At 33.9% G+C, this 27,528-nt stretch overlaps 1 protein-coding gene across 2 annotated transcripts in view; it reads left to right on the top strand.

The window, feature by feature from the left end:
- LOC114341478 (bifunctional heparan sulfate N-deacetylase/N-sulfotransferase) overlaps positions 1-27,528 on the top strand; it is a 147,949-nt gene that overhangs the window by 100,021 nt on the left and 20,400 nt on the right. For both annotated transcript variants that reach the window (XM_050659426.1, XM_050659427.1), the window contains exons 11-13: positions 9,262-9,540; positions 14,192-14,368; positions 19,592-27,528. The exon at positions 19,592-27,528 is cut by the window's right edge and continues 20,400 nt beyond it. In XM_050659426.1, coding sequence (XP_050515383.1) covers positions 9,262-9,540; positions 14,192-14,368; positions 19,592-19,823 — 688 coding nt within the window. In that variant the 3' untranslated portion in view covers positions 19,824-27,528. The remainder of the gene's footprint in view (positions 1-9,261; positions 9,541-14,191; positions 14,369-19,591) is intronic.

The raw sequence follows: 27,528 nt of genomic DNA, 5'->3' as shown, positions 1-27,528 counted from the left end.
TCTGAAGCCCTGCAGGAGTTAATGAATAGAATCACAGAAGTAAGTCAGAGATATGGACTTTCACTAAATACTAATAAAACAAAATGTACGATGATCTCTAAACTCCCACTAAATGACCATACACTATATATACTCTTTGTTTCGTAAGCGACCAAATACTAATAGCACAAGACTACGATGATATCTGTTACATGACAAGAAAGCTAATAGAGGAATACAGGAAATGGGACTAGAGATCAACATAAGAAAAATCAAATGTATGAATATCGGTGGAACGCAGCAGGACTTAATACTAGAAGGAGGAGAAATAATCAGTAAATGTAATGAATATAAATACCTGGGTATGAAAATCACGAATGATGGAACACCGGACGGAGCCATTAAAGAACGAAATATTCAGGGCAGGAAAGCAATTACGCTCCTAAACTCAGTACTCTGGGACAAGCAGATAAACAACCAAAACAAGAAAAAGATCTATAACGTTGTAGTAAAAAGCATTATAACATACAGCTGCGAAGTATGGCCTATGAAGGAAAAATCAAAACTAATGATAGAGGTTACCGAAATGGATTTCTGGAGAAGAGCTGCAGGAAGATCAAGAAGAGGACATGTCACCAATGAACGGATACGAGAAATAATGAAGGTCACACATACAATAAATGAAGAAATCAACGAAATACAACTACGATGGTTTGGTCACGTACAACGAATGCATGAAGACAGAATCCCAAAACAAGCACAAAACTGGAAACCGCAAGGTAGAATAAGAAGAGGTAGACCGAGGAAAAGTTGACAGGCAGGAATAAACAAAGCCATGGATGAAAGAGGTCTACAAGTAGATCAATGTGTGGACAGAGAGGAATGGCAAACGGGTATCGGAAGACGGAGAACGTCCTAAGCCGATAATATATATGATGATCTCTACGAAAGAACAGCAATTTGATCGAATCAGTGTAAACGGTCAACAAATAGAAAGAGTAAAAACATACACCTACCTTGGTACAAACGTCAATTAAAATTGGGACCATTACTACGTTCTTCTTCTGTAAGTTCCATCTTCTATCGAAGGTTGGAAATCATCATAGCAATGCGGACCCTGTTGACTGCCGCTCTAAATAGCTCTGCACTACTGCATTCGAACCATTCCCGTAAGTTTTTAAGCCAGTATGTTCTTCGTCTTCCCACATTTCACTTTCCTCGGATTTTGCCTTGCATAACAAGTTGTAATAATGAGTATTTTTGCCCTCTCATCACATGTCCCAAGTACTCAAGTTTTCGTCTTTTGATAGTTAGTATTATTTCCGGTTGATTTCCTATCCTTCTAGTTACTTCCACGTTCGACATTCTTTGAATCCATGATATTCGTAGGATTCTTCTGTAACACCAAAATTCAAAGGCGGCCAACTTATTCAAATGGACTTGTTTCAACGTCCACGCTTCCAAGCTATAAAGAAGAGTAGAGAACACGTAACATCGAAGCATCCTTAGACGTAGTTCTAACCTTATATCCCGACAACAAAGAAACTTTAAGTTTAATGAATGATGCACGTGCTATTTCAATACGTGTCTTAATTTCTTTGGTTTGGTCTACATTTGATGTTATCCATGTTCCTAAGTATTTGTAGTTATCCACACTCTCAATCACAGTATCTTCAATAGTTAATTGGATGTTTACTTGTGCTGATTTAGTTATGATCATGCATTTAGTTTTCTTTAAATTCATCTTCAGTCCGTACTCATGACAGCATTCATTAAGGCGTTGCATAACGTTCTGTAAATCATTGTTGTTATCTGTTATTATTACTGTATCGTCTGCAAAACGTAAGTTGTTCAAAGCTTCTCATTGATAGATATACCTTCTATTGAATTTGAGAGCGCTTCTTGAAATACCGCTTCACTGTAGACATTGAAAAGTAGTGGAGACAGCACGCAACCCTGACGGACTCCTCTCTGTATTTTGATATCTTGGGTGTCCTGGTTTTCAACTCTTACCTTGGCAGTTTGATTCCAATATATATTAGATATAATTTTCATGTCACGACTGTCAATATTTTTGCTTTTTAATATATCTACAAGCTTCTTATGTTGAACTTTATCAAATGCCTTTTCAAAGTCTACAAAACATAAGTACATATCCTGATTCATGTCCATGCATCTCTGGGCCAGCACATTCAAGCCGAACAAAGCATCTCGCGTGCTCATACCATCTCTAAAGCCAAATTGTGTGTCACTGATTTCATATTCGAGAGTTTTAACAATTCTACTGTGTATTATTTTCAAAAATGTTTTAAGTGTGTGACTCATTAAAGATATTGTTCTGTGATCCGAGCAGGTTGTTGCACTTGACTTTTTGGGAATTGCTACAAAGGTCGATTGCAGCCATTGTTTGGGGATTGTGGCAGTCTGATATATTAGATTAAAGAGTTCAACCATTACATCAATACCATCTTCATCAATCAGTTTTAATAATTCGATGGGCACATCATCTGGTCCAGTAGCTTTACCCTCTTTCGTGTTTTTGATGGCATAGATGACTTCGTCTCTTAATATTGGTGGTCCAGTATCCTCTGTGATTTCTAATGACAGTTCTCCTCTTTCATCATTAAAGAGTTGTTGGATGTAATTGGTCCATTGACACAATCTCTCCTTCACGTCAGTAATAATATCCCCTTTATCATTTTTAAGGGTATTCGTTCTTGTGCTTTTTCTAGAACCTGTCATTTCTTTGATTTTTTTGTGTAAATTAAAGCTGTCATACTTTTTATCCAGGTCTTCTATTTCTTTGCATCTGTCGGAGAGCCACCTCTCTTTTGCCTCTCGAATTTTATTTCTGATGTTTCTCTGAATTTCTTTGTATTTATTCGGGTCTTTTGTTTTATGTTTTCTTCGTTCTTCCATAAGTTCAAGAATTTCTACTGTCCAAGATTTTGTTTTTTCTCCAAGTGGTTTGAGGGTTTCTTTTCCAACTGATACTAAGGCATGTTGAATTTTTCCCCATTTTTGGTCAACAGTCAGAGTTTCCGCACTATCTTCTTTGACTTTCCTTAAGTTCTCGTTTATTTTAAATTTCGTTTCCGCATAGGTCTTGTCTTGTTTGAGCCGCCTTGTATCCATGATTTTATTGGAGCTAGGGCTCTTTATCGTCTTTAGTTTCACTCTCATAGACAAAACAACCGGGTTGTGATCGGAGAATATGTCCGCTCCTGGATAAGCTATTCCGCTATTCCTACGTTACAACGATGTTATATCTTTCCTATACTGTTGTACTTTCAAGAAGCATTGGATGATGTTGAAGCCGGAATTAGAATTAACGGAGAATGTATCAATAACATAAGATACGCAGACGACCCTGTGGTATTCGCTGACAGTTCTGAAGCCCTACAGGAGTTAATGAGCAGAATCGCGGAAGTCAGTCAGAGATACGGACTTTCACTAAACACTAAGAAAACCAAATGTATGATGATCTCTAAGAATGAACAGCAATTTGGACGAATCAGTGTGAATGGTCAACAAATAGAAAGAGTAAGGGCATACACCTACCTTGGTACGAACGTCAATGAAAATTGGGACCATTCTGTGGAAATCAAATGTAGGATAGAGAAAGCAAGATTTGCATTTCAAAGAATGGCAAAGTTGTTCAAATGTCATGATTTGTCGATACCCATAAAAGTCAGATTACTACGATGTTATATATTTCCTATACTGTTGTACGGAGTTGAGTCGTGGACTCTCACAGACGCCACCTGCAAGAAAATTGAGGCTTTTGAGATGTGGCTTTATCGTCGAATCCTGAAGATATCTTATTCCGACCACATTACTAATGAGGGTGTTTTGCTGAGAATGAAAAAAGAAAGAGAGCTGTTAATCAAAATAAAAACAGCCAAAATCGAATACCTCGGTCACATCATGAGGAACAGTGAGAGATATGGACTGCTGCAACTGGTCTTGCAGGGAAAAGTAGAGGGAAAGCGAGGACCAGGAAGGCGAAGGATTTCCTGGCTGAGAAATCTACGAACGTGGTTCAACACAACCATTACAAATCTTTTCAGAGCAGCAGTGTGCAAAGTGCAGATTGCCATGATGGTCGCCAACATCCGAAACGGATAGGCACTACAAGAAGATACTGTTGTACAGAGTAGAGTCGTGGACACTCACAGACGCCACCTGCAAGGAAATTGAGGCTTTCGAAATATGGCTTTATCGTCGAATCCTCAAGATGTCTTATACCGACCACGTTACTAATCAAGCTATTTTGTTGAGAATGCAAAAAAGAAAAAGAGCTGTTAACCACAATTAAAATAGTCAAAATCGAGTACCTCGGTCATTACATCACGGTCACATGATGAGGAACAGCGAGAGATATGGACTGCTGCAACTAATCTTGCAGGGAAAAGTATAAGGAAAACGTTGACCAGGAAGGCCAAGGATTTCCTGGTCCAGCAGAACCACAAATCTTATTAGAGCAGCAGTGTGCAAAGTACAGCTTGGCATGTTGGTCGTCAACATCCGAAACGGATAAGCACTGCAAGAAGAAGACGATCGGCATTGCGAGGGCTTCTTTTGCAACATGAAATAATTGTTCTGCATTTGATATCCGAGTCCATTCACGAATGTTTTTTAAAGAAGAAACTTTTTCCTCCTTACTATTCTACGACCCACTATTTTGCCTGTAAGGCACTATTCCCCATACGATTTCCCCTCACTATGCATCCCAGATAAGACATTTTCCGGTGTTCAACGGTCCTTAGCAGCTCTCTATCTTTGTTGACCCTCCTTAGTACTTCCTCATTAGTTTTTCTTGAATCTTCCTCATTAGTTTTTCTTGTGGATTCTATGAATCCACATTTTCAATGCTTCAATTATGTTCATACTTTTAGTGTTCACACTTCTGCACCATGCAAAAGTACAGACCAAACATACCACTTAACCATTCTTGTCTTAGTTCTAATCTGAGATGATTATTGCAAAGAAATGTCATTTTCATAAAAGTAGTTTTAGTCATTGTTATTCTTAGTTTTATTTCTATGTCTAGATATTGTTGATCCGTTATTATAGTTCCCACATGTAATTTTGTGAACTTTTTCAACTTGGACTCCATTTAATTAAAGTTCTGCATTTGGATGTGTAAATACTAATAATTTGGTTTTGTTGAGTTTATTTTAAAGCCCGTTTGCTCTCCTATAATTGTCTGCATTAATTTTAATGCGTTAGTTTATCGAATGCCTTTTAGAGAAGTCCACGAAACATGCAAATACATATTTTCTTTGATCACAGCATTTTTGTAATAGGATATTTAGCGCAAAAAGTGCCACCCTGGCTCCTATACCATTTCTAAAATTGAATTGGGTATCATCGAGATCTTCTTCGAACCCGCCTCTAATTCTGTAAAGAGCGTGGCTCATTAGGCTAATTAATCGATATTCTGAGCATTTTCTAGCTTTGTGTTTTTTAGGTATTGCGACAAAGATGAACTTGAGTCTGTGGAAATTACTCCAGCGCTATATATTGCATTAAAAAGTTTTACTACTACTTTTATGTTATATTCATATATTAGCTTCAGCAACTCAGTTGGTGTATCATCTGAACCAGATGCTTTCCTAATGTTAGCATTTTTTATATCGTGTTCTACCTCTGATTTTATCATTTCTGGGATATCAGTACAATTTTGGCAGAATTAGGTAATATTATTTCTGCCATCTTCAAACAACTCTGATATACAGTGGTGAGCACACTAATAACTGGCAAGAGGAGACCGGCCCTGGCAAGGTATGGTTAAGTCGTACTGATATTGTACTCCTAGTTTTTACTAAAAACAAGTGGTAATATTAAATAGTTTTTAAAATTAAAGTGTTTATCTGCTAGATACTACTACGTAAGTCATCTATACGTAATTATTACTTTATTATTGTGAAAAGAAAACGTTAAATAATAAATATACACCACCGTACAATCATTTTGTGAGGTTAGCTAGCATGCGGTTGGTTTGTCGCCAGAGCCGGACTGTAGCTTTCGCCACCGCAGCTTAAGATGACTTCACATAATGTAAACACACCTTCCGATCTAACCAGTCCAGTAAATCAACGTTCGAATATCACAAACAGTTATGCATCAGCCGCTTCACATTCTTTTCCGAGTAAGACCCAAGCAAATCTAGATTATCTCATAATAGAATCTGCATGTATTTGGCAAACAAAACCGTAGTAGATAATTTCATGACACAACATGGCTCTATAGAAGTACTCGGCGAAGTTGTAACAGCACGGAGACTTGTCTCTCCAGCAGAAAGACTAGTCTTGTCTGGTGTCTGCCCGTCAATTCCTCATCAAGTATTAGTTGAAGAATTACAGAATATCGGTTTAAAGCTTATTTCACCAATAACATTTCTGAAAATTAGCTTGAATCTTCCGGAATATAGTCACATATTGAGCTTTCGGAGGCAAGTTTATGTAAGCCCTATAACATCATCAATTCCAGATTCTATTCTAATAAATTTCGACCAAACACCTTACCGCATATTTTTGTCACAAGGTACAGTCACCTGCTTTATTTGCAAAAATACAGGACACATATCATCCCAATGCAATAACAGTTCAGTAACGGAATCAACTCTTATTGATTCAAACAATGAAGTACCAAATCAAACAGCTCCAACAAGTATATTACACAAGGTACCAAACACTCATCAGTCATCAAGTGATGCATTATCAAATCCGAGCATATCACCTACACCTACAAATCTCCATGACCAAGAAATTACTAATACTCCTACTCATAGCAACACTTTCAATCAACCACATTCAGCGGCAATACCGTTTCCACAAACTTCGGAAGCAATATCCTCCAATCTATCAGCACCTCTTCCATTAGATATAACTGCAGAAAACTCTAATAGAACTGATACATCACCACAATTTTCTGAAACAACCATTTCAACCAATCTTACAAACAAAATTTCAAGCTCGACTTCTGTCACTACCAATGAGTCTGCTCCAGTACTTCCAAATGTAATAAAGCCACAACATCTAACTGAAAACTCTAATAGAACTTGCGAAAACGCAAGTTCTTCCATGAAACGCAGTATTGGTGAGGTTGATACGCCTCCTTCAGACTCAGCAATTTCATCACAAAATCTGTTTGCAAAACCCAAATCCTCTACACGGGAAACTCTTGAAAATTTTATTGATAATCATACCCCACCATTCGTTTTAAATTACCACCAATTGTCCTTACTGATTGATAATGTCCAAGGCTCCCCCGACACTATTAGCGTCGTTAAAGAATTTACAACTGATATGACTGGTTTACTCAATCTTTTACAAAGCAGCTATCAATATGCAAATGATAGATCTACAAAAACCAAGTTTACAAAGCTTCAAAAGAAACTAATCAACCATTTAGGGAAAGAGATTTCTGACTTAGACAGTGACTCTTCTGTAGACAATCTAACTCCGAATCTGTTAACAATATTCAACTCGATACCTCAATGGAACATTGATGAATTTTTCCATCGTCTCCCGATGCTACAGCTTCGTTTATCTGAATATTCTCTAGATATTATTTGTCTACAGGAGACAAACTCAAAGACCAATCAGTTGTACAATTCAAAATATTTCACTTGCTTCCGCAAAGACCGTACAGATGCAAGTCTTCGTTTCTTCAGAAAACAATCTTCTTCTCCGTTTAACCCCAGAATGTAGCACATATTCAGCTGAACTCTACTCCATATACCGTGCTGTGAAACTTCTTAACGAGCTTACACTCACAAAAGCCCTGATCATAACAGATTCTCTTAGCTCTCTAAACACATTAAAACACATTTTTCCGAAACATCCTTTTGAAAAGTTGCTAAAATACCAGCTGTCCCAAGCTCATGAACATGGAAGAAGCGTCCAATTTTCATGGGTTCCCTCACACGTCGGAATAACAGGAAATAAAGAAGCTGACAGGACTGCACGAGAGGCAATTTTAAGTGATTTTTCGGAACCGATAGGCAAGTGTGTTTCCAGTGACTTAAAAGCTTATTTTAAAAATAAAGTGTTGTGTTTGTGGCTAAATGAGTGGTCTCAAAATAATTCTAAGCTGAATAAAATCAAAAATAATGTGTCTCAGTGGATTCCACCGTCGCGGAGTAGACGAGAACAATTTGTGGTTGCGCGTTTACGTCTAGTACATACCAGGTTAACGCATTCTTACCTTTCAACAAAGAAAAATCTACCTATATGTGATCAGTGTAACGTTCGATTAACAGTCGAACACTTTTTAACAAGTTGTAGTAAATATGACCAAGAAAAACAGCGCAACAATATTCCAAACGCTCTACCAGAGGCTCTAGGTCAAAACTGTTCCTATGACAATATAGTTAATTATCTAAGTTCCATAAACATTGTGTACAATCTGTAGTTGTTTACTTTTGTTATTTATATTTTGTTCCGTCGCTAATAACCTTTTGGTGGATGCGACTTCTTTTTCTAATAAAAAAAAATAACTGGCAAAATAATGCAAAAGATGGAAAGCATATTAAGTTGTGAAATAAAAAGAGGTGAACCTAGTGGAGGTGTTAAAATTAGCGATAGTACCTTATAGATTGACATTATATTGATTGTTTCCCACCTTTAGACGTATCGGACGAATTTGAGAAATGCCACTGTCACAGTGACGGTTTTAGTTGACATACTCCTCTGATACGTCTAAAGGTGGGAAACAATCAATATAATTTCAATTCATATGTTACTATCGCTAAATTTAACAACTTTACTAGTTTTATTTCTTTTTATTTCACAATTTAATGTTTTCCATCTTTTGCGCTATTTTGCCTGTTATTAGCGCGCTCATCACTGTATACAGCTGCCATTCTCTTGATATTCCATTCTCATTTACAATCATTTTGTTGCTATTATCACTAGTATAGAGCGAACTCGTTTTTTAAATATGTTGCTTATTTCTTTTACTTTTTTGTGACATATTCGTGCCTGAATATCATATCCTCCATTTCGTCGCACCTTTTTGTCATCCATTTTTCTTTGGCCAATTTCTCTCGTTTAATTATTCTTTGTAGAAGTCTATATTATGTTTCATTAGATTTAAGTAACTTAATTAAGTTACTTCTATAATCATTGTTTGTGGAGATCTCGTTAACTTTGTTTTTAAATGCATTCCATAGTTTCGCTTCGCTTTAGTATAGCTCGTAATTTTAAATAATTTTCTGCATTTATTGTTTGTGTATTAATAGTAAAATTTTTGGTTTATTTGGACTTTTTTCAGGTACATGGATTTCTTTCCTACGGACGCCAATTCATCGGCAAGGTACTACTTCGAAAAGAGTGCTACTTACTTTGACGGCGAATTGGTACCGAGGAGGGTGCACGCTTTGCTACCACATGCTAAATTAATAACCATATTGATTTCTCCTGCCAAACGGGCGTACTCTTGGTACCAACATACCAAAGCCCACGGTGATATTATAGCGAATAATTACAGCTTTCATCAAGTGATAACAGCCAGTGATACAGCTCCGAAACCGCTGAGGGATCTAAGAAATAGGTATGTTGTAACGATTTTAAATACAATTAGTAGTTCTAATTTATTTAAACTATTTATTTACAATACATTTTCTTAAAAACTAAACTTGTAACAACGCTTTTTTATACAAATACTACAGGATTCTAGAATCATCTGGAGTAGTCCATCTCTATTCGTTACCATGCTGTATGTTCTAGAATTCTAAGGTCACTATTCTGAACGCCCGCGTCTCGTACGTCATTCTGCCGAATTGCGACCATTATACGGGATATCGAAAATAAGCTTTTTCGTTACACTGCTCCCCTCTTAGATCTGAACATCCCGATCAGCAACTCTATATGAAGGCCCGAGATGGCGGAATCGACAGGACTCTCCAGGTCTGCATAAACCCCTCAAAAAGAAGTAACAGTCTACTGTCTTTGAAGGACACGATCTCTTCAGGTTAATGCAGCATACACTAATTATTACGCCGATTTTGGAAGATCACATCACTTCATTCATTATTCTCACAATCTTCCTATCCAGATTTTCTAGTGCATAGCCCATCTTTTGTAAAGCCAAATTCTTTATGTCATAATTACATACGAAGTTCTTCAAATTAGTTAGAGCAAGCCATATGTTCTCTTAGCTTGCCATGTCTATATAATACTTCCTGGTCACCATATACAGCGGACCATCCGCTGGACACAAGGAACGAGGACCATCTTTCAATCGCAACACTCTTCCTACTTTAGGCTGCGAATTTTTTAACTCATTCAAGAGACCGCACTTCTTATCCGATGCGGACGAGATTCCTTTAGTAATCTCGAGGTAGTGGGCTGTAGAGACGTTTTTCGGAACACTAAAAAGATCTTGCTGAACTTCTTTGGTCACGCCGCTCTTTCTTCTGTGAATTTTGACATAAATTCAATAAAACTTGAGTGCTGGTCATCTTTGACCTTATGTTGAAGGATTCGTACTTCTTTCGTTTCCTTTGAGCCAGCATAAGGTGCAAGACGATTTATGAACAACTTTTGATTTACCTTTTGGCAACTTCTTAATTCGGTGTATTACGTCATTATTTCTTTTTAAGTTCATACGAACCTTTCCATGGTCAAAGCTTTCATTCTTGCATCGCGAATAATATTGATCTTCCATTCTGTCACTGGCTATCTGGATATGTTGTCGGGCAAGTTCATGAATGTTGTACATCCTTGACTTCACGCGATCGACATATTCTTCGCTTGCAACATGTTCTTCAGAAGGCCTGCAACCAAACTCTAGATCGCAGGCCGACCGAATTTCACGACCCAATATCTACTTTTTACAATATCTATTTACGACTAATTTTTCATGTCTTAGTTTGTCAAATGCTTTTTCAAAATCAACGTCACAAACATGCACATTCACATTCATATCCATGCAACTCTGAGCTATCACATTAAAAGCAAATAATGCCTCTCTGGTTCTAGTCCGTTTTTTATTTACATGACTATGTATTATTGTCAAGAATAATTTGAAAACATGACTTCGTAATGATATTCTTCTGTATTCACTGCATAGTCTAGTAAAATAAAATTACACTACATGTAAATCAAAATGTAAATTCGTACAGGTTGAAACAAATTTTATATCAAAGTTTAGGTGGGTACAAAAGATATTTTCAAGAAAGTATCCAAATCATACAAGGGGATCATTGTTTAAATAATTAAAAAGTGGTCATTTTTGCAAAAAACTTACTTTTTTAACTACTGAGGTTATTCAATTACCAATGAAGGTGTATAGGATTGTTTTCTGCAAAGTGGAAGGGTAAATTTTTCACATAAGACTTACAAAATTAAATTTGACCCTTTATTTATTTAAATAATTATTCATAAAACTTTAAAAACAAATTTGCAAAAAATTATTTTTAGCGTTTTAAATAAGCACTATAAAATATCTTATTTTACAGGCGAAGTGGCGCTATGTTATCAGTAATAATCAAAAAAAAATTGGTCCAAAAATATTTAATATTTTTTGAGATATTGAATTTGTTTATTAAATGTTACTCTATTTTCAATTGCAAAAACGCGGTTGTTGAAAAAGAAGTATTCACCTATATTAAATCTTATTATTTTTATTTTTTTGTATATTTTCGATAAATGTATTGATAAATTCAAATTTCAATTAAACTTCCCCCTAAAATTGGCATTTGAAAATTATTCAAATTTGTTTATAATTTGTTTTTTTAATAACTTCGCGGGGATTAAACATTTTGAAATACCGTTTCGATAATTGGATTCCTGGGAATTTTTCACTAATTAATAAATTTTTTTGTCTTTCTTTCCTCTTCTTTTTTTTTTCTTGGAGTTATATTACTACGGGCCCTTTTAGGGTTAAGTTTCATTAAGAATGTCGAATCTCTAAGTTGTAGATTCTAGAATTAAACATATTAAGATTGGTCTAAAATCACTTAAATAAAATGTGGCTACTTACTGAGTTACAGGGTGTTTTATTTAAAAATTTAAAAATTATTTTTACCAAGTACTTTCAAACTATTTGACGTATCCTTGTCATACTTGGCAGAAAGTGTGGGTACTGTACAGTCTACTAAATTGTGATAAACAAAAGTTTCTAGCTACTACCAGAGGCGTACGACAGGGGATAGTTAATGGTTGACCCTTCCCAAATTCTACGCCACTGAGGGAATTATTATTTTAGCGAAATTTTTAGATTCTCTAATACTTTCTATGTAAATAATATACTCTTTACTGGTAACGATTAAGTCATTAGTTTTCGAGATATTGGACGTTAAAAATGAAACGGCATAGTTATTCATTCATTTTAAACTTCCAATATCTCTCAAACTGATGACTTTATCGATACCAATAAAGTTATCTACATACAACGTAGAATCGAAAAATTTCGCTAAAATAGTAATTCACTCAGTGGCGTAATTTGGGAAGGGTCAATCATTCACTATCCCCTGTCGTACGCCTCTGGCACTAGCTAGAAACGTTTATTAATCACAATTTAGTACGATGTATAATAGCTACACTTTCTGTCAAGTATGATAAGGATACGTCAAATGGTTTTAAAGTACTTGGTAAAAATAATTTTTAAATAAAACACCCTTTAACTCAGTAAGTAGCCACATTTTATTTAAGAGATTTTAGTTAAATCTTAATATTTTTAGGTCTAGAATCTACAATTCAGAGATTCGACATTCTTAATAAAAATTAACCCTAAAAGGACCCGTAGTAATATAACTCCAAGAAAAAAGAAGAAGAAAAAACGACAAAAAAATTTTGTTAATTAGTAAAAAATTACCAGGAAACTAATTATCGAAACGGCATTTCAAAACACTTAATCCCCGCGACGTTATTAAAAAAACAAATTATAAACAAATTTGAATAATTTTCAAATGCCATTTTAGGGGGAGTTTAATTGAAATTTTAATTTACCAATACATTTATCAAAAATATACATAAAAATAAAAATAATGAGATCTTAAGCAGGTGAATATTTCTTTGGCAACAACCGCGTTTTTGCAATTGAAAATATAGTAGCATTTAATAAACAAATTCAATATCTCAAAAAATATTAAATATTTTTTGACCAATTTTTTTTTGCTTAATACTGGTAACATAGCGCAACTTAGTCTGTAAAAAAAGATATTTTATAGTGCTTATTTAAAGCGCTAAAAATATTTTTTTGCAAATTTGTTTTTAAAGTTTTATATACAATTATTTAAATAAATAGGGGGTCAAATTTAATTTAGTAAGTCTTATGTGAAAGATTTTCTCTTCAACTTTGCAGAAAAAAATCCCATAGACCTTCATCGATAAGTGGATTACCTCAGCAGTTAAAAAAGTATTTTTTTGCAAAAATGACCCTTTTTTAATTATTTAAACAATGATCCCCTTGTATAATTTGGATACTTTCTTGAAAATATCTTTTGTACCCACCTAAACTTTGATATAAAATTTGTTTTAACCTGTACGAATTTACATTTTGACTTTTTTTTTATTTTATTAGGCTAGCAATATTTAGTGCTTGTATAGCGCTTGCCCTTGCGCTATCCCTTTAGGGGATGTGTGCTATCCCTTTAGGGATAGCGCAAGAGGTGAAGAGTAACCAGTCTTTCCGTATATGTCCTTATTTTGAAGCATATTTCGCAAATATCCTTATAAATAACTACGTAGAACCGTGGGAGTACTAGTTCGATGCTCGGAACATTCTTTGGCGTTTGTAAATTAGACGTAAACGTAAATAAAATTACTAAAATTTTGATAGTGCTCATAAAATTATTTTGATAAGCAAATACATAAATAATAATAGTCTCCTCTTTTTACCGCTAACGCGGCTTTTGGATTATAGTAGGGTAGTCTGCTATCTCTTGGGTCTCGGGTGTACAAGGAAGGTAACAGCGCCAGAGCTTCGCTTCAACCACCTATTATGACCACTGGTTTTGCCCAAGGTACTCATTTTATTCAGGCTGAGTCGACCTGCCTGAATAAAAGGCCAGTAGATATTTAAGAATATCTAGATGTTCTGGCGTTGGGATTCGATCCCCGGCCGTCTGTGTGGAAGTCAGACATTCTACCGAATGAGTTATCGGGCCCTCAGAAATACATAAGACACAAATACATAAATAAATAAATACCTATTTTCTCTATTTTATATTGAATCCCACCATGTTTATTTGTTTTAGGTGCTTAAACCCAGGAAAATATTCCCAGCATTTGGAACGGTGGTTGACTTATTATCCTTCTCAGTCTCTGCATATAATCGACGGAGAAGAACTGAAAAACAGCCCAGTTGAAGTCATGAATGAACTTCAGAAATTCTTAAAAATAATGCCCTTTTTTAATTACACAGAGCATTTGAGGTAAGTGAAGATAATATTTTTATAAATTCATATTCTGCACTGACATAACTGTTACACTACAATTCATCTTCAACTTGATCTTTGCCTAGTATCTGTAGTTTTGTAGCATTTTTGTTTTAGGTAGCAAAATTGTTTCAAGTTCAGTGTAGTTTATGGTATTTCATTGCATCACCATGAGCATAACAACATTTGGTAGCAATTGTTTGTTGCTATGTCGTTTTAAATATGTTTCTCTCATTTCCTACCATTGTAAAGACATACATACCTTAAGTTCTTTCCTATGCTATGTATACAGTAAGCGACAAAATTAATGCACGATCTTAAAATGGGACATTTTTGGTTTATCGAATTTCCTAAACCTGTTGTCCGATTTAAGTGATTTTTTAATGTTATAGCCTTATTCTTTAACAATATCCCTATAATAATATCTTTGCTAGGCAGGTAAATTGTCATTGTATACCGTGTGTCCTAATCAGACTGTGTTTTTTCTCAAAGTTCGCAATATCCTGTGGAATATTCTAGCTTTTTAAAATACTGAAATAAAAACCCAACTATAGCCCCAGGATTTATTAACATTTTGTTATTTTTTATTCATTTGCTTATGTTGGATAATAAAAAAGTTAGGTATTGTAACAACTAGTCACGTTTTTCATGAATAAATCATCATTTTGTGCTTAGTTTAATAAACAAGCCAAAGCTTCAATTAAGTCCTTAATTTTTTTTGTTGTTTGGTGGAAATGGAACGCGCTACAAGGATTTGACTCGTGATAAATGTGTTCAAGCAGTGACCTTACTTAGCTACCATGCTATCGGACTGAGGTTGGGAGTTTCACACATATATCTAAAGAGAAATTTTAAAGAAATTTTAGAGAAATTAACGACTATCGCAAACGTCCCGGGCAAGGTAGACCTCGAGTTACAGACCATTCGGTCAAGACCGTTTTATTAGGTTAAACGATTACCACTTCAAGGAATCTTTTAACGGAACTTAGTGGTGTTCATAATATTCAACTCAGAATTGATACCGTGAGGAAAATTCTTTTAAAATATGATTTGCGTATTCGAATACCAGCTACATGTCCAGCATTAACTGTAAACCACCGCAAAGCTAGATTGCAATTTGCCAGAGCACACGTAAACTGCAATAATGACGACTGGGAAAAAGTTATGTTTATACAGGGTGTTAGTAAATAAGTATGAAAAACTTTAAGGGATAATTCTACATGAATAAATATTGGCAGTTTGCTCTATAAACGTATGTCCGCAAATGTTTTGTTTCCGAGATACAGGGTGTTGAAATTTTTATTTTAAACTGCCCATTTTTTTATTGCTCTAAGACCGGTTGAGATATGAAAATTACATTTGGTGGGTTTCAAGAGGTAGTTATTGCGCATTTTTTGGCAAACAAAATGACGACTGGGAAAAAGTTGTGTTTATACAGGGTGTTAGTAAATAAGTATGAAAAGCTTTAAGGGATAATTCTACATGAAAAAATATTGGCAATTTGCTCTATAAACGTATGTCCGCAAATGCTTTGTTTCCGAGATACAGGGTGTTGAAATTTTTATTTCAAACTACCAATTTTTTTATTGTTCTAAGACTGGTTGAGATATGAAAATTACATTTGGTGGGTTTCAAGAGGTAGTTATTGCGCATTTTTTGGCAAACAAATAACAATTTTATATTTATCATTGGCGCGCCTACGGGTAATGGTCTGAATTTTTTTAAAGAAAAAAAATGGTACGCCATTGAGATGTTTCAAATTAAAAATTATTTTTGTTTTCCACGTTTAATTTATGAAAAAGAACGTTCTTTTATTTTTTTCCTATGATGCATCGTTTTTATGCGAAAAAATAAAACATCTTCGAGCGTATTTTTCATTTCTTAATACATTATAAAGTAGAACGATAACAGAAAATATTACTAAAAAGATTTTAACTAGGTGCAAAGCTACAACAAATGTTCAAAATTACCTCCTTTAAAGGTGACATAAATAATTTTATATTCGCCATTGGCGCCCGTACAGGTAATGGTCTGAATTTTTTAAAGAAAAAAAAAATAATACGCCACTGAGAAACGTCAAATTAAAAATCATTTTTGAATTCCTCGTTCAATTTACGACAAAAAATCATTCTTGTCTTTTTTTAATATGCTGGGGCGTTTTTATACAAAATAATAAAACATCTTAACGCTTACAAATTATTCGAGGTAAATTCCACATGCACAGAAACTTACACACACCCAAACTTATATGGAATCACCTGATATTTCTTATTATTTCTGGCGATTTTAAAAAACGAACACACGAAGTCAAACAATACTTGTTTTAAAGCAATTTAATAATAAATACATAACAATTAAATAAAACAATAACGTATTTAGCAAACAAATTGAAAGTAGTTGTTTTAAAGTCAATAGCATACAAAATTTCGATGTAAAACGAATAATGTTTAACTTGTTTTTATTTATTTTTTTGTATTTTGTGGTAGTCAGTGTTATCACCTCTAGTCCTTATGCAAGCTTCAGTTTGCGTGGGCACGTTCCTAATCAAATTATCAACATTTTATTGTGGTAGGTTGCTCCATCCTTTAAAAGCAGCTTGTACTAGCCGTGCGGTGTTCTGTGGATTATCCCGGCGAGCTCTAATTTTCCTTTTAAGCATATCCCACAAATACTCTATAGGATTAAGCTCGGGTGAGCAAGCAGGCCACTCCAAACAAGGGATACCTTTTTCTTCAATGATGTCTCTAGTCACTCTAATGGTATGTAGAGGTCCATTATTATGAAATAAAATTAAATTTTCTCCTGTTGCGCCTCTCCAGAGCCTGACTACAGGCTATCAACATACCTGTGAGCAGTTAAAGTTGATTGGATGAAAATTAAAGGAGTTTTTTTACGGATCACAATTCCTCTCCAGAGCATTACACTTCCCCTTGTACATTTGTGAACAGATCTGACAGTTTTCGCTCTTGCTTGTCTTCCTCGACCTCTAAGTACACGATTTCGTGGGTCATCTGATTTTCCATCTGATTACATTAAATTCTGACTGTTTTTGAAAATAGCACATTTTGTCAATTCCCAATGTTCCAGTTTTGGTGGTGAAGACACTAATTTTGGCGATCAATATTGTGCTTGGATAACTCGGCAACCTATAACTGTCACCTGCTGTATACTTCTTGGTACGAACTCTTCTTCTTATCCTTTCAACTCAAACAGTTAAACATGTAGCTTCCAAAAGCTGCCTTTGGAGCTGCAGGTGAGAAATGGTTGGGTGTCTTCCAGCTGATTGGACAATTAAACGATCGTGGAGTGCCGTTATTACTTTTGGCGACTTTCCCTTGCTTTATTTTTGAGCTTTCCTAGTTCCTGTTACCTAGCATATGTTTTGGACAGAACGCCCTGTATTACGCCTAGCTCTGCAGCTATGTCCATCTGAGAACATTACTTTCTCCACAAGACCAATAATCTTTCCTCGTTGTAAGTTCTATAACCCCACATGAGGCATATTTTGTTTTTGGACGCAAAAGTTAGTTTATTTATTTTCGTTCAACTTGCAACTCAAGCAAATAATCTATACCGTACCGGGCTGTACTATCCGATTGTCTTGTATATTTGTTTATTTTCAATAAAAACCTTTAATCTTCGCAACAATAACAAGTTTTTTCAAAAGAAATAAATATTACTTTGAAATACATGGTGATTCCATATAAGTTTGGATGTGTGTATTTCAAATACATTGTAAACGTTAAGATATTTTATTTTTTTGCATAAAAACGGCGCCTTATATGAAAAAAAGACAAAAACAATTTTTTGTCGTAAATTGAACGAGGAATTCAAAAATGATTTTTAATTTGACATATCTCAGTGGCGTATTATTTTTTTCTTTAAAAAATTCGGGTCATTACCCGTACGCTCGCCAATGGTGAATATAAAATTACTCTTGTCACCTTTAAAGTAGGTAATTTTGAACATTTGTTGTAGCCTTGCACATAGTTAAAATCTTTTTAGAAATATTTCCTGTTATTGTTCTACTTTGGCATTATTATATTGGAGAGTTCTTGATAATGTATTACGAAATTAAAAATACGCGCGAAGATGTTTTATTTTTTGCATAAAAACGGTGCACCATATGAAAAGAAGACACGAAAGGTTCTTTATCATAAATTAAACGTGGAATACAAAAATAATTTTTAATTTGAAATATCTCAGTTGCGTACTATTTTTTTCTTTAAAAAATTCAGACCATTACCCGTAGGCGCGCCAATGGTGAATATAAAATTGTTATTTGTTTCCCAAAAAATGCGCAATAACTACCTCTTGAAACCCACCAAATTTCATTTTCATAGCTTAAAAGGTCTTAGATCAATAAAAAAATTCGCAGTTTGAAAAAAAAAATTTCAACACCCCGTATCTTGGAAACGAAGCATTTGCGGACATACGTTTATAGAGCAAACTGTCATTATTTTGTCATGCAGAATTACCCCTTAAAGTTTTTCATACTTATTTACTCACACCCTGTATATGAATCCAGATTTTGCCTCTGTAGTTCCGATCGACGTTTAAGAGTAACCCGACGACCAAATGAGTGTTTTGCCCAGTGCGATCGTAGAACGAGTTTATTTAATGGAGCGTCTATAATGGTTTTGGGGAGGAATTTCTTTAACAATGCGGACAGGTCTTGTTCCTTTACATGGAAGTTCTCTAAACAATGAAAGGTACATAACCGATATTATATCTGAGCATATTGTATTGTTGTACCTTTCACTAACAATTTTTTGCTAATGCACGATATTTTTCCTAGTACACGATACACGAATCACTCAAATGGGATTGCAGGTTTAGGAAATTCGAGACATCAAAAGTGTCCCAATTTTAATTTGGTCCCAATATTGATTTCTTTGAGTTCTTTTTTATATAAAGGTTACCTAATTTCATTACGAAATTGTTGTCTTTATCACATTTATGGTCTATACAGCGTTTCACGTTAAGAATGGAACATTGCTTAGATAGGCCAATGTATTTCTTATGGACAATAGAAGCGCGCCGATGCCACGCCGTACTGATCAGAATGAATCGTATATCGGCAGTCGAGTAGTCGCCCGTGCCAGAGATGTTTAGCAACACTGATCTCCATAAGCGCAATGTTCCGTTTTTAACGTGAAACAAAGTATAGTGGCATTTATATCTATATATACAACCATTAATATATTTTTCATTTTGAAGGTTTGATCCAAAGAAAGGTTTTTACTGCCAGGTAGTAACGGGGGATCACACGAAATGTCTAGGGCGCAGTAAGGGTAGACAATATCCTCCTATGGAGGAAAAGTCTCACAAGTACCTCCAACGGTACTATCTCAGCCATAATACGGCGCTAGTGAAATTATTTAAGAAGAATGGAAATCGTAATATTCCGAACTGGCTCAAGGAAGATTTATCGGATAAATCTGATAATTAATCAATTAATTTTTAGGTAATTCTAATTTCGATTTTCTCGACGTGAGTTTATTTATGAATTGTTTATTTATTGTTTATAACAAGACATCCAGTTACTTATATAAAATATATGTTGATATTTTTCACACCATCTAGAATTTCTTATGAAATTTAATGGAAAATTTTATTTATTATTGCCTGTGTTTACTAACATTAGAAAACCTTATTTCACTCTAATCTTTCATTGTCTGTACTGCTTCAAGGGTGTCAAAGCTTAGAATAGCACAGTGGAAAATGGAAAGAGTCATAATAGGAATAAGACTTGCGAATCGAGTGAGAAATTTAGAAATAAGGCAGAGAGCGGGTGTGCAAGATATCATAGAAAGAACTACCAGATAGAAATGGAGGTTCGCCGGACATATAGCGAGATTGGAGACTGACAGGTGGACAAAAAGACTGTTAGAATGGAGACCTCGCATTGACAAGAGAAGCAGAGACAGACCACCAACATGGTGGACAGACAACATAGAAAGAATAGATTTTAGATGGATGCAATTAGCACAAGATCGAACTTCCTGGAGACGTGCTGAGGAGGCTTTTGTCCTGCAGTGGACAACAGAAGAAGCTGGATGATGATGATGATGATGATGATGATGATGATGATGATGATGATGATGATGATGATGATGATGACTGCCACAGTATAGCTAATAATCACTACCCACTCTGATTTGGCGGTAAATATCACGCATGTTTACTGCGCAGACAGCGATACCATTTTCTCAGAGGGCAAAATCTGCATTGTACTGTAGTCATACCGACTTATTTAATTTAATATGAAACAGATTAACTGTATTCATTTTTTTCGTAGAGGTTTGACTTATTATTGTAGTTTTATTTAAAATTAAGTTGTATAACTATCGATATATATATAAAAAGACTAATAACACTTCTGCAGATAGAAATTGTAATAACTCTGGAAAAAGTAGTGTCAGTTTTTTTTCTTTTCCGAAAAATGTTAATATGTGTGTGTTAATTGTCTATTAACACTCACTGTCTTAAAATTGTCTATTACAGATATTATATTAATTATTAACGGTGGAATTTCATCGTTTATTAAAAAAATTTGGTTACTGGCATGTGCAGAAGATTTATTAGATAAAGCAGAACCTTTACATAGAAGTCATGGTCTTTGTGATACTCATTTCGATAATAAGATGTTTCCGCTTGATATGAGAAATCGATTAAACCTTCTGTAGTTTCCACGAGTGCTTTTATATTTAGTGAGATTTAACTAAATTATCTTAACTGAGTCAAAACTATCTATTTGAATTTTGAAATGAAACTTTTTATTTTAATCTACTTGACAACCATACACCTTCAAAACTACCATATTTATTAAAAACTGTTCCAAAACTCCATTTGGGTTTTTTTAGTTATGTAACAAATACTTGTGACAGTTTAGAAAACAAAATTTTAAATAAAACGCAATAAAACAAATAATTTTACCTTTTCAAATTTCCTGAAGAATAAATTGGATGTCGTTAAAAGAATTTTCAAAATAAATCATTTTCAAAATCAGCTGTCGCGTCTTTATGTGCAGTGCCATATCTGACTTACCCTCACACAATATGGCATCAAAATCACTGAAGTGTTACCTAAAGAGATCAAAGGAATAGAGTAAGAATACTGATTATTAGGTATACTGTGGTTCTGCTTAGAAAACAGATGAACACTGAATTGTAGAGGACAGAGGTATCGAAAATCTGTTCACTTTTTGGCGACTAGTCCTTTCGAAACCAAATCTCAGACCCTCCTATTTAAAATACATAATTTGAAGACATCGTTTCCACTTTTTCTACAGTTATTTTTAGTGACAATTTATTTTCACTTATAATTTACGAATATGGAACACAAGGAAAGGATATTTAACAGTATTTATTATTTTAACTGTATCAACTTTAAAAAAAAAACTAAGTGAAATAGAAACTATCGAAATCTATTTAAGTAATTTTCAGTCGATTAATATTTTTGATTAGTAAAAACTGCGCAGAAGTATTAAATTGAAAAACTGTAAAATAGATAACCCTGTGTTAGTTTCTATTAAGAGCATACCAACGATAAAAACGTTTAAATTATATTATAATGTGCAGCTACAGTGATAAAATAGTTTTACTCTATATTTAAAACTATATATGTTTGACGGGCAGATCCAGGAGTGCCAAAATTTACTTACGAATATGTGATATCAAGTACTATTTGGATTTAGACTTCTTCTGAATTTAATTTTTACTTAGTTTTATTTAATTGTGAAACTGGATTTTTTGTTATAATTTTAACTCGTGTGTATATATTTTAATAATTTCCGATTTAGTACATTGACGAACAAAATATATCGCCTTTATACATATTTCCATATATTTCTGTTCTGTGCCTCGCGCAAGAACTTTGCTATCATACTTCAATTGCTATCCAATTGGTCGCAATTATTTTGGTGACGTCAGTCTATCAGATTATTGGATTAGGGGCCGATCCTCCTGTTGTATTAAATTTTCTAGAATTCAGTTCTATCTGGCGACTAGCACAAATTATTCCTCTTCTAAATGCATGAGCCTAAAAGGTCTGCTTGTTTCTTTGCAAAGAGAAAGTTGCGTAAAATGCGTAATACTTTGTTCGTTGATATACGGAATCCAATGTTTTATTGTATATTTTGTTATAAAAGAATGATTTTACCAACCAGTTTGTATACTAGGGCTCCCCTTTTAGTACATCGCACTTTGCGACAAAAGTGACAAATCAATAATCGTATGCTGTCGATAAACATTTTAAGCTCTACGCTCTACATGTTAAGTGAATTTTTTTAACAATTAGCTAAATATTTGTGATATTTTCCCGCAAAACTAAAGTTTTTGTGCATTTTTAGAAAAGGTAAGTATTAATAATTTTCAAAAAATCCACTTTTCAAGCTATTTTTCAATAACTAAGCAACCAATTAACTTTAATAATTTTACAAACTCTCATTTCAGAGGATTCTCTATACTTTTCAGTAAAATTGTCTCGCTCATTAAAATGGTTTCACTTTTCCTTAATATTGTTCTGAAGTTAAATAAATATACAGGAACTAGAAACGTCAAATAAACTTAATTCCAAAGTAAAAATGTGCATTATTTCTAAATAAAATAGACTTACCAGTCTTCACTTTAAGTATTTAAAATCAATTACATTGTTTATAAGTAAAAATTACGTTAAATCATCCAGGAGCATCTGTATGGCGTTTACTTATAACGCTGGCTTTTATTTTCATTCCTATTGATTCGAATTACATTAGTTTATTCGAGTCCCTTATTTTCAATCCTATCTACAGTTGCGCCATTTTTCATCTTAAAGTTTTTCTTTGAGATTTTCAGCAATACCGTTAATGACAGTTAAGCTGGATACAGATTAAAAATATTAATAGTTCAACAACGGTGTAAGGTACAGTCAAAACATTAAATGATACAGAAAATTAGTCAAACAATTACATAAATACCCTTACGTCGTTGTTGCACAAAAATTCCAGTCCAAGCTGACCTCACTAAAATTATTGCGTAACACAACTGACGCTTGTGGCATTGTTCTTCTGAAACAAGTTTTAAAATGGCGCATATTTCAATTTCAACAACAACGACACAACTACCCTCTAGTGGCTCAGCACATAGTTACTGTTGTGACGTTGTTGTATTATTTGGCCACGGTATTTTAGTCGTTAATGACGGTATAAACAGCAATTAAAAAATGTTCAGTTACATCATTGTTCTTCCGGGACTGCGAATATAATATTAAAAATTCTCTGTGTTTTGTATGCTGTCACTTTTGTCGCAAATATGTACATTATATTTAAATCAAAATTTTATATACGTTCGCTGGATGGATTTTATATGTATAAATTTATTTAAATCTACAAATTGTTCGTATATTTAATACTTTTTTACGATTATGATTTTTAATTTTTTATTGTATAGTACAAGTTATCATGTTATTTAAGTGATTTTGTATATTTCTTGTAAATTTACTAGATTTTATTTTTGTACTTACATATTTTAACCAAAAACAACTACGTGTAGTAATAATTTTAATTGAGTTGGGTGCTAATATAGTATGCGGTCTACCCCGAGGATGCGGCCTTCCTGTGCTTCTGTTATAGTGTGCAGAATCAGCCAATTCTGTCTTATTCCCAACTAAAATAGTAAATTGATATGACAAAGTATTAATTTGTAAAATTAAAATAATAATTCTTCTGTTCATGCGTTTCACTCACTTTGTAAAGATTTTCATTATTGTGTGGAAACCCTTGTGAGATATGATTATAGTGTTGTTTAGCCGCAGAGATATAGAGTGCCGGCACAGTAATATAATACAGGTTACACACCGCATCCCTCGGTAGACCGCAAGTTATGCGGGAAACCCGACAGTAGACCGCATACTATAGTGGCACCTTGAGTTATTACCCGAATCACCTGTATAAGCTTTAATTAAAAATCGATATTTATCGTCGTTTAGGAAGAAAAGTATTAAGTTGAGTGATTTGCCTAATAGTATAAATCCATGGATTAAGTTGTTTTAATAATTGATTTAACACTTTTTGGGAGTTTGAAAACATTTTTATCAAGGCAATGTGATTATAATATTAAATATACAATTACTCCGTTGGTTCTTTGCAGACACGATATCTATCAACTCATACGAAGTAAGCAAGAGTATGGGAAATACATAATACCTAACCAATCTGATTATTTGAGTCATAGAAAGATACGGTGCTGTCAGAAGTATTTTCATTTTAACGAACGCAGCTCGTGCTTGTCCAGTCCGTGAACGAATTTCCTCTGAATGTTGGTTAGTCTCATTGGCAATAGTTTCAAGATATTTGTACCTCTCACTGACCTGTCAATTAAAAAATAATTGTCCACAATGATTGTCATTATTTATTTATTTTTTTTACCGGACCATCATTTTGTATTCCTGATATTGATAAGTATACTATGATTCAAATTAACCGTAGAGCTGATAATGACAAAAATTCATTTTCACTACCTATTCTAATCGCTGACTTATCTTCCAGTGCTTCACGGAAAATATATTCCGAATACAAATATAATAGCATTGGCGAAAGAATAAATCCTTGTCATACACTTCTGAATACTTATTTCCTCTTACTTATTTGTGAATACTTATTTCCTGCTTCGAGTTCTATTAATGTTTAGTTTTTGTAAGATTTCCATTAGCTTATCATCCTTAATAGTGTCAAAGGCCTTAGTACAGTCAATAAAATAGACATACATATCTTGGTTGACATCTGTACATAAAAAAAGTACATAAAAGGCAAACAGGGCGTCACTGGTTCCTTAATTATTACGGAATCCTAACTGTGTATGTGGTGTTATACTTTACATTTGTTATAAATTCTTATAAGTTTTGCTTCTAAGTTAATGATTATTGTACAGTTTTCATTTCTGTTTGTTTCTTATTTGAATTCAACCGACAATTTCCTTAATTTCCTGGTGAAAGTTATAACTGACGTATTTACTATATAAACTTACGTGCATAGAAATCGGCTTACTTAAAAATTTGGTCATTTTTGATGTCTCCTATTTCCTAAACCTGTTGCCGATTTAAGTGATTTTTTGAACACGTTATAGCCTGATTCTTTAACAATACTACTGTAATAATATTGTTGCTAAACAGGTAAATTTTCATTGTATACCGGGTGTACCAATAAAACCGTGTTTTTTTCTCAAAGTTCGCATCACCCTCTGGAATATTCTAGCATTTATAAAATACTGAAATTAAAACCCAACTATAGCCTCAGGTTTTCTTAACATTCTGTTTTTTGATTCATGCGTTTATGTTGGAGAATAAAAAAGTTAGGTACTTTAACAACTACACATTTTCTTCATCAATACACGGTGTTTCTAAATAAGTGCGACAAACTTTAAGGGATAATTCTGGATGAAAAAATAATGACAAATGGCTTTATAAACCTATGTCCGCAAATGTTTTGTATCCGAGATACAGGATGTTGAATTTGTTCTTACAAACTGACGATTTATTTTAGAGCTTTAAAACCGGTTGAGATATGCCAATGTAATTTGGTGGGTTTTAAGACGTAGTTATTGCACTTTTTTAACATACAATTAAGAATTTAATATTCACTATTAGCGCCATAATATGACCGATCATATTACCCGTATGCACGCTAATGGTGAATATAAAATTCTTAATTTTATATAAAAAAATCCGCAATAACTATCTCTTAAAACCTACCAAATTTCATTTGCATATCTCAACTAGTTTTAAAGCAATAAATAAATCGTCAGTTTGTAAAAAAAAATTCAACATCCTGTATCTTGGAAACGAAACCTTTGCGGACATACGTTTATAAAGCCAACTGTCATTATTTTTTCATGCAGAATTACCCCTTAAGGTTTGTCGCACTTATTTAAAAACACCGTGTATTGATGAAGAACAAGTCTAGTTGTTAAAGTACCTAACTTTTTTATTACCCAACATAAACGAATGAATAAAAAAACATAATGTTAAGAAAACCTGAGGCTATAGTTGGCTTTTAATTTCAGTATTTTATAAATGCTAGAATATTCCACAGGGTGATGCGAACTTTTAGAAAAAAAAACACAGTTTGATTGGTACACCCGGTATACAATGAAAATTTACCTGTTTAGCAACAATATTATTCCAGAGGTATTTTTAAAGAATCAGGCTATAACATGTTCAAAAAATGACTTAAATCGGCCAACAGGTTTAGGAAATATGAGACATCAAACTTGACGAGGCTTTTCATTCCGGATGGAATGTTTGCCTCTCTTACTTAGAGCTCTCTGATTCGCTTATTGCGGTGAATCACTCCGCATTCCACTTGTGTGTTATCAAAGTTTGTTGTACATGGTACTAAATAAAATTTCCATTGGTCAGTTCGTGAATCATCAGTGTCCTTCGTCATCTTTGTTTGATGCATTCTCTTGTACAAAGACAAACTTAATTTCTTGGACTTACGTTCAGTTAAGTAGAACGTAAACGTAATAGAAAAAATAATTCGTGAATCATGTCTTGCGTGTGCATGGAACCAGCAGAAAAATTGTACTTTTATTTTTAATTTCAGATTACGTTATTGTTAATGATGATACTCAATACAAATAATCTTATTTACCATGGTAAGTTACATAACGACACTCTTCTTCCTGTAAATATAATCGTAACATTTGTGTTAAGACATTGTGAAAGACATAGTTTGCAAGAGCGAAGAAATATTTAAACATGTACCTGTTACATACTGCTTTTTAAAATAGAGTGGTACCTTTTCACAATTTGATAGGATCAGTTATCAATATGAAGAGACTGATATAACCTATTCTAACCTGAATTATCTCAAAATTGTTTGCCTTAAAATGAAAATTTTACTTGTTTTAGTGAATCTAGGAAATATATTTCCTTTATTTTAGAGTATTACTGTGTAAGATATTAACAAATGTTATATTTTGAAGATTATAATTTTCTGGTTAAATTCCAATTTTTTGCTTATTATCAGGTTTAAAATTTGGTTTACCTTGATATTACTTCCGAGATACACGAGTTTCCCCACTCTGCCCGGTACCACATCTTTGACTTCTATACAGTCATCCTGTTTGTAATTTTGTTTGCTATTGGGACCGTGCAAGTTCGGAAAAGCAACACCT

Source organism: Diabrotica virgifera, chromosome 8 (genome assembly GCF_917563875.1).
Source record: "Diabrotica virgifera virgifera chromosome 8, PGI_DIABVI_V3a".
Taxonomy (NCBI): Eukaryota; Metazoa; Arthropoda; class Insecta; order Coleoptera; family Chrysomelidae; genus Diabrotica; species Diabrotica virgifera.
Note: the sequence above shows the minus strand (reverse complement) of the source record. Positions and strands in the feature narration are given on the sequence as shown.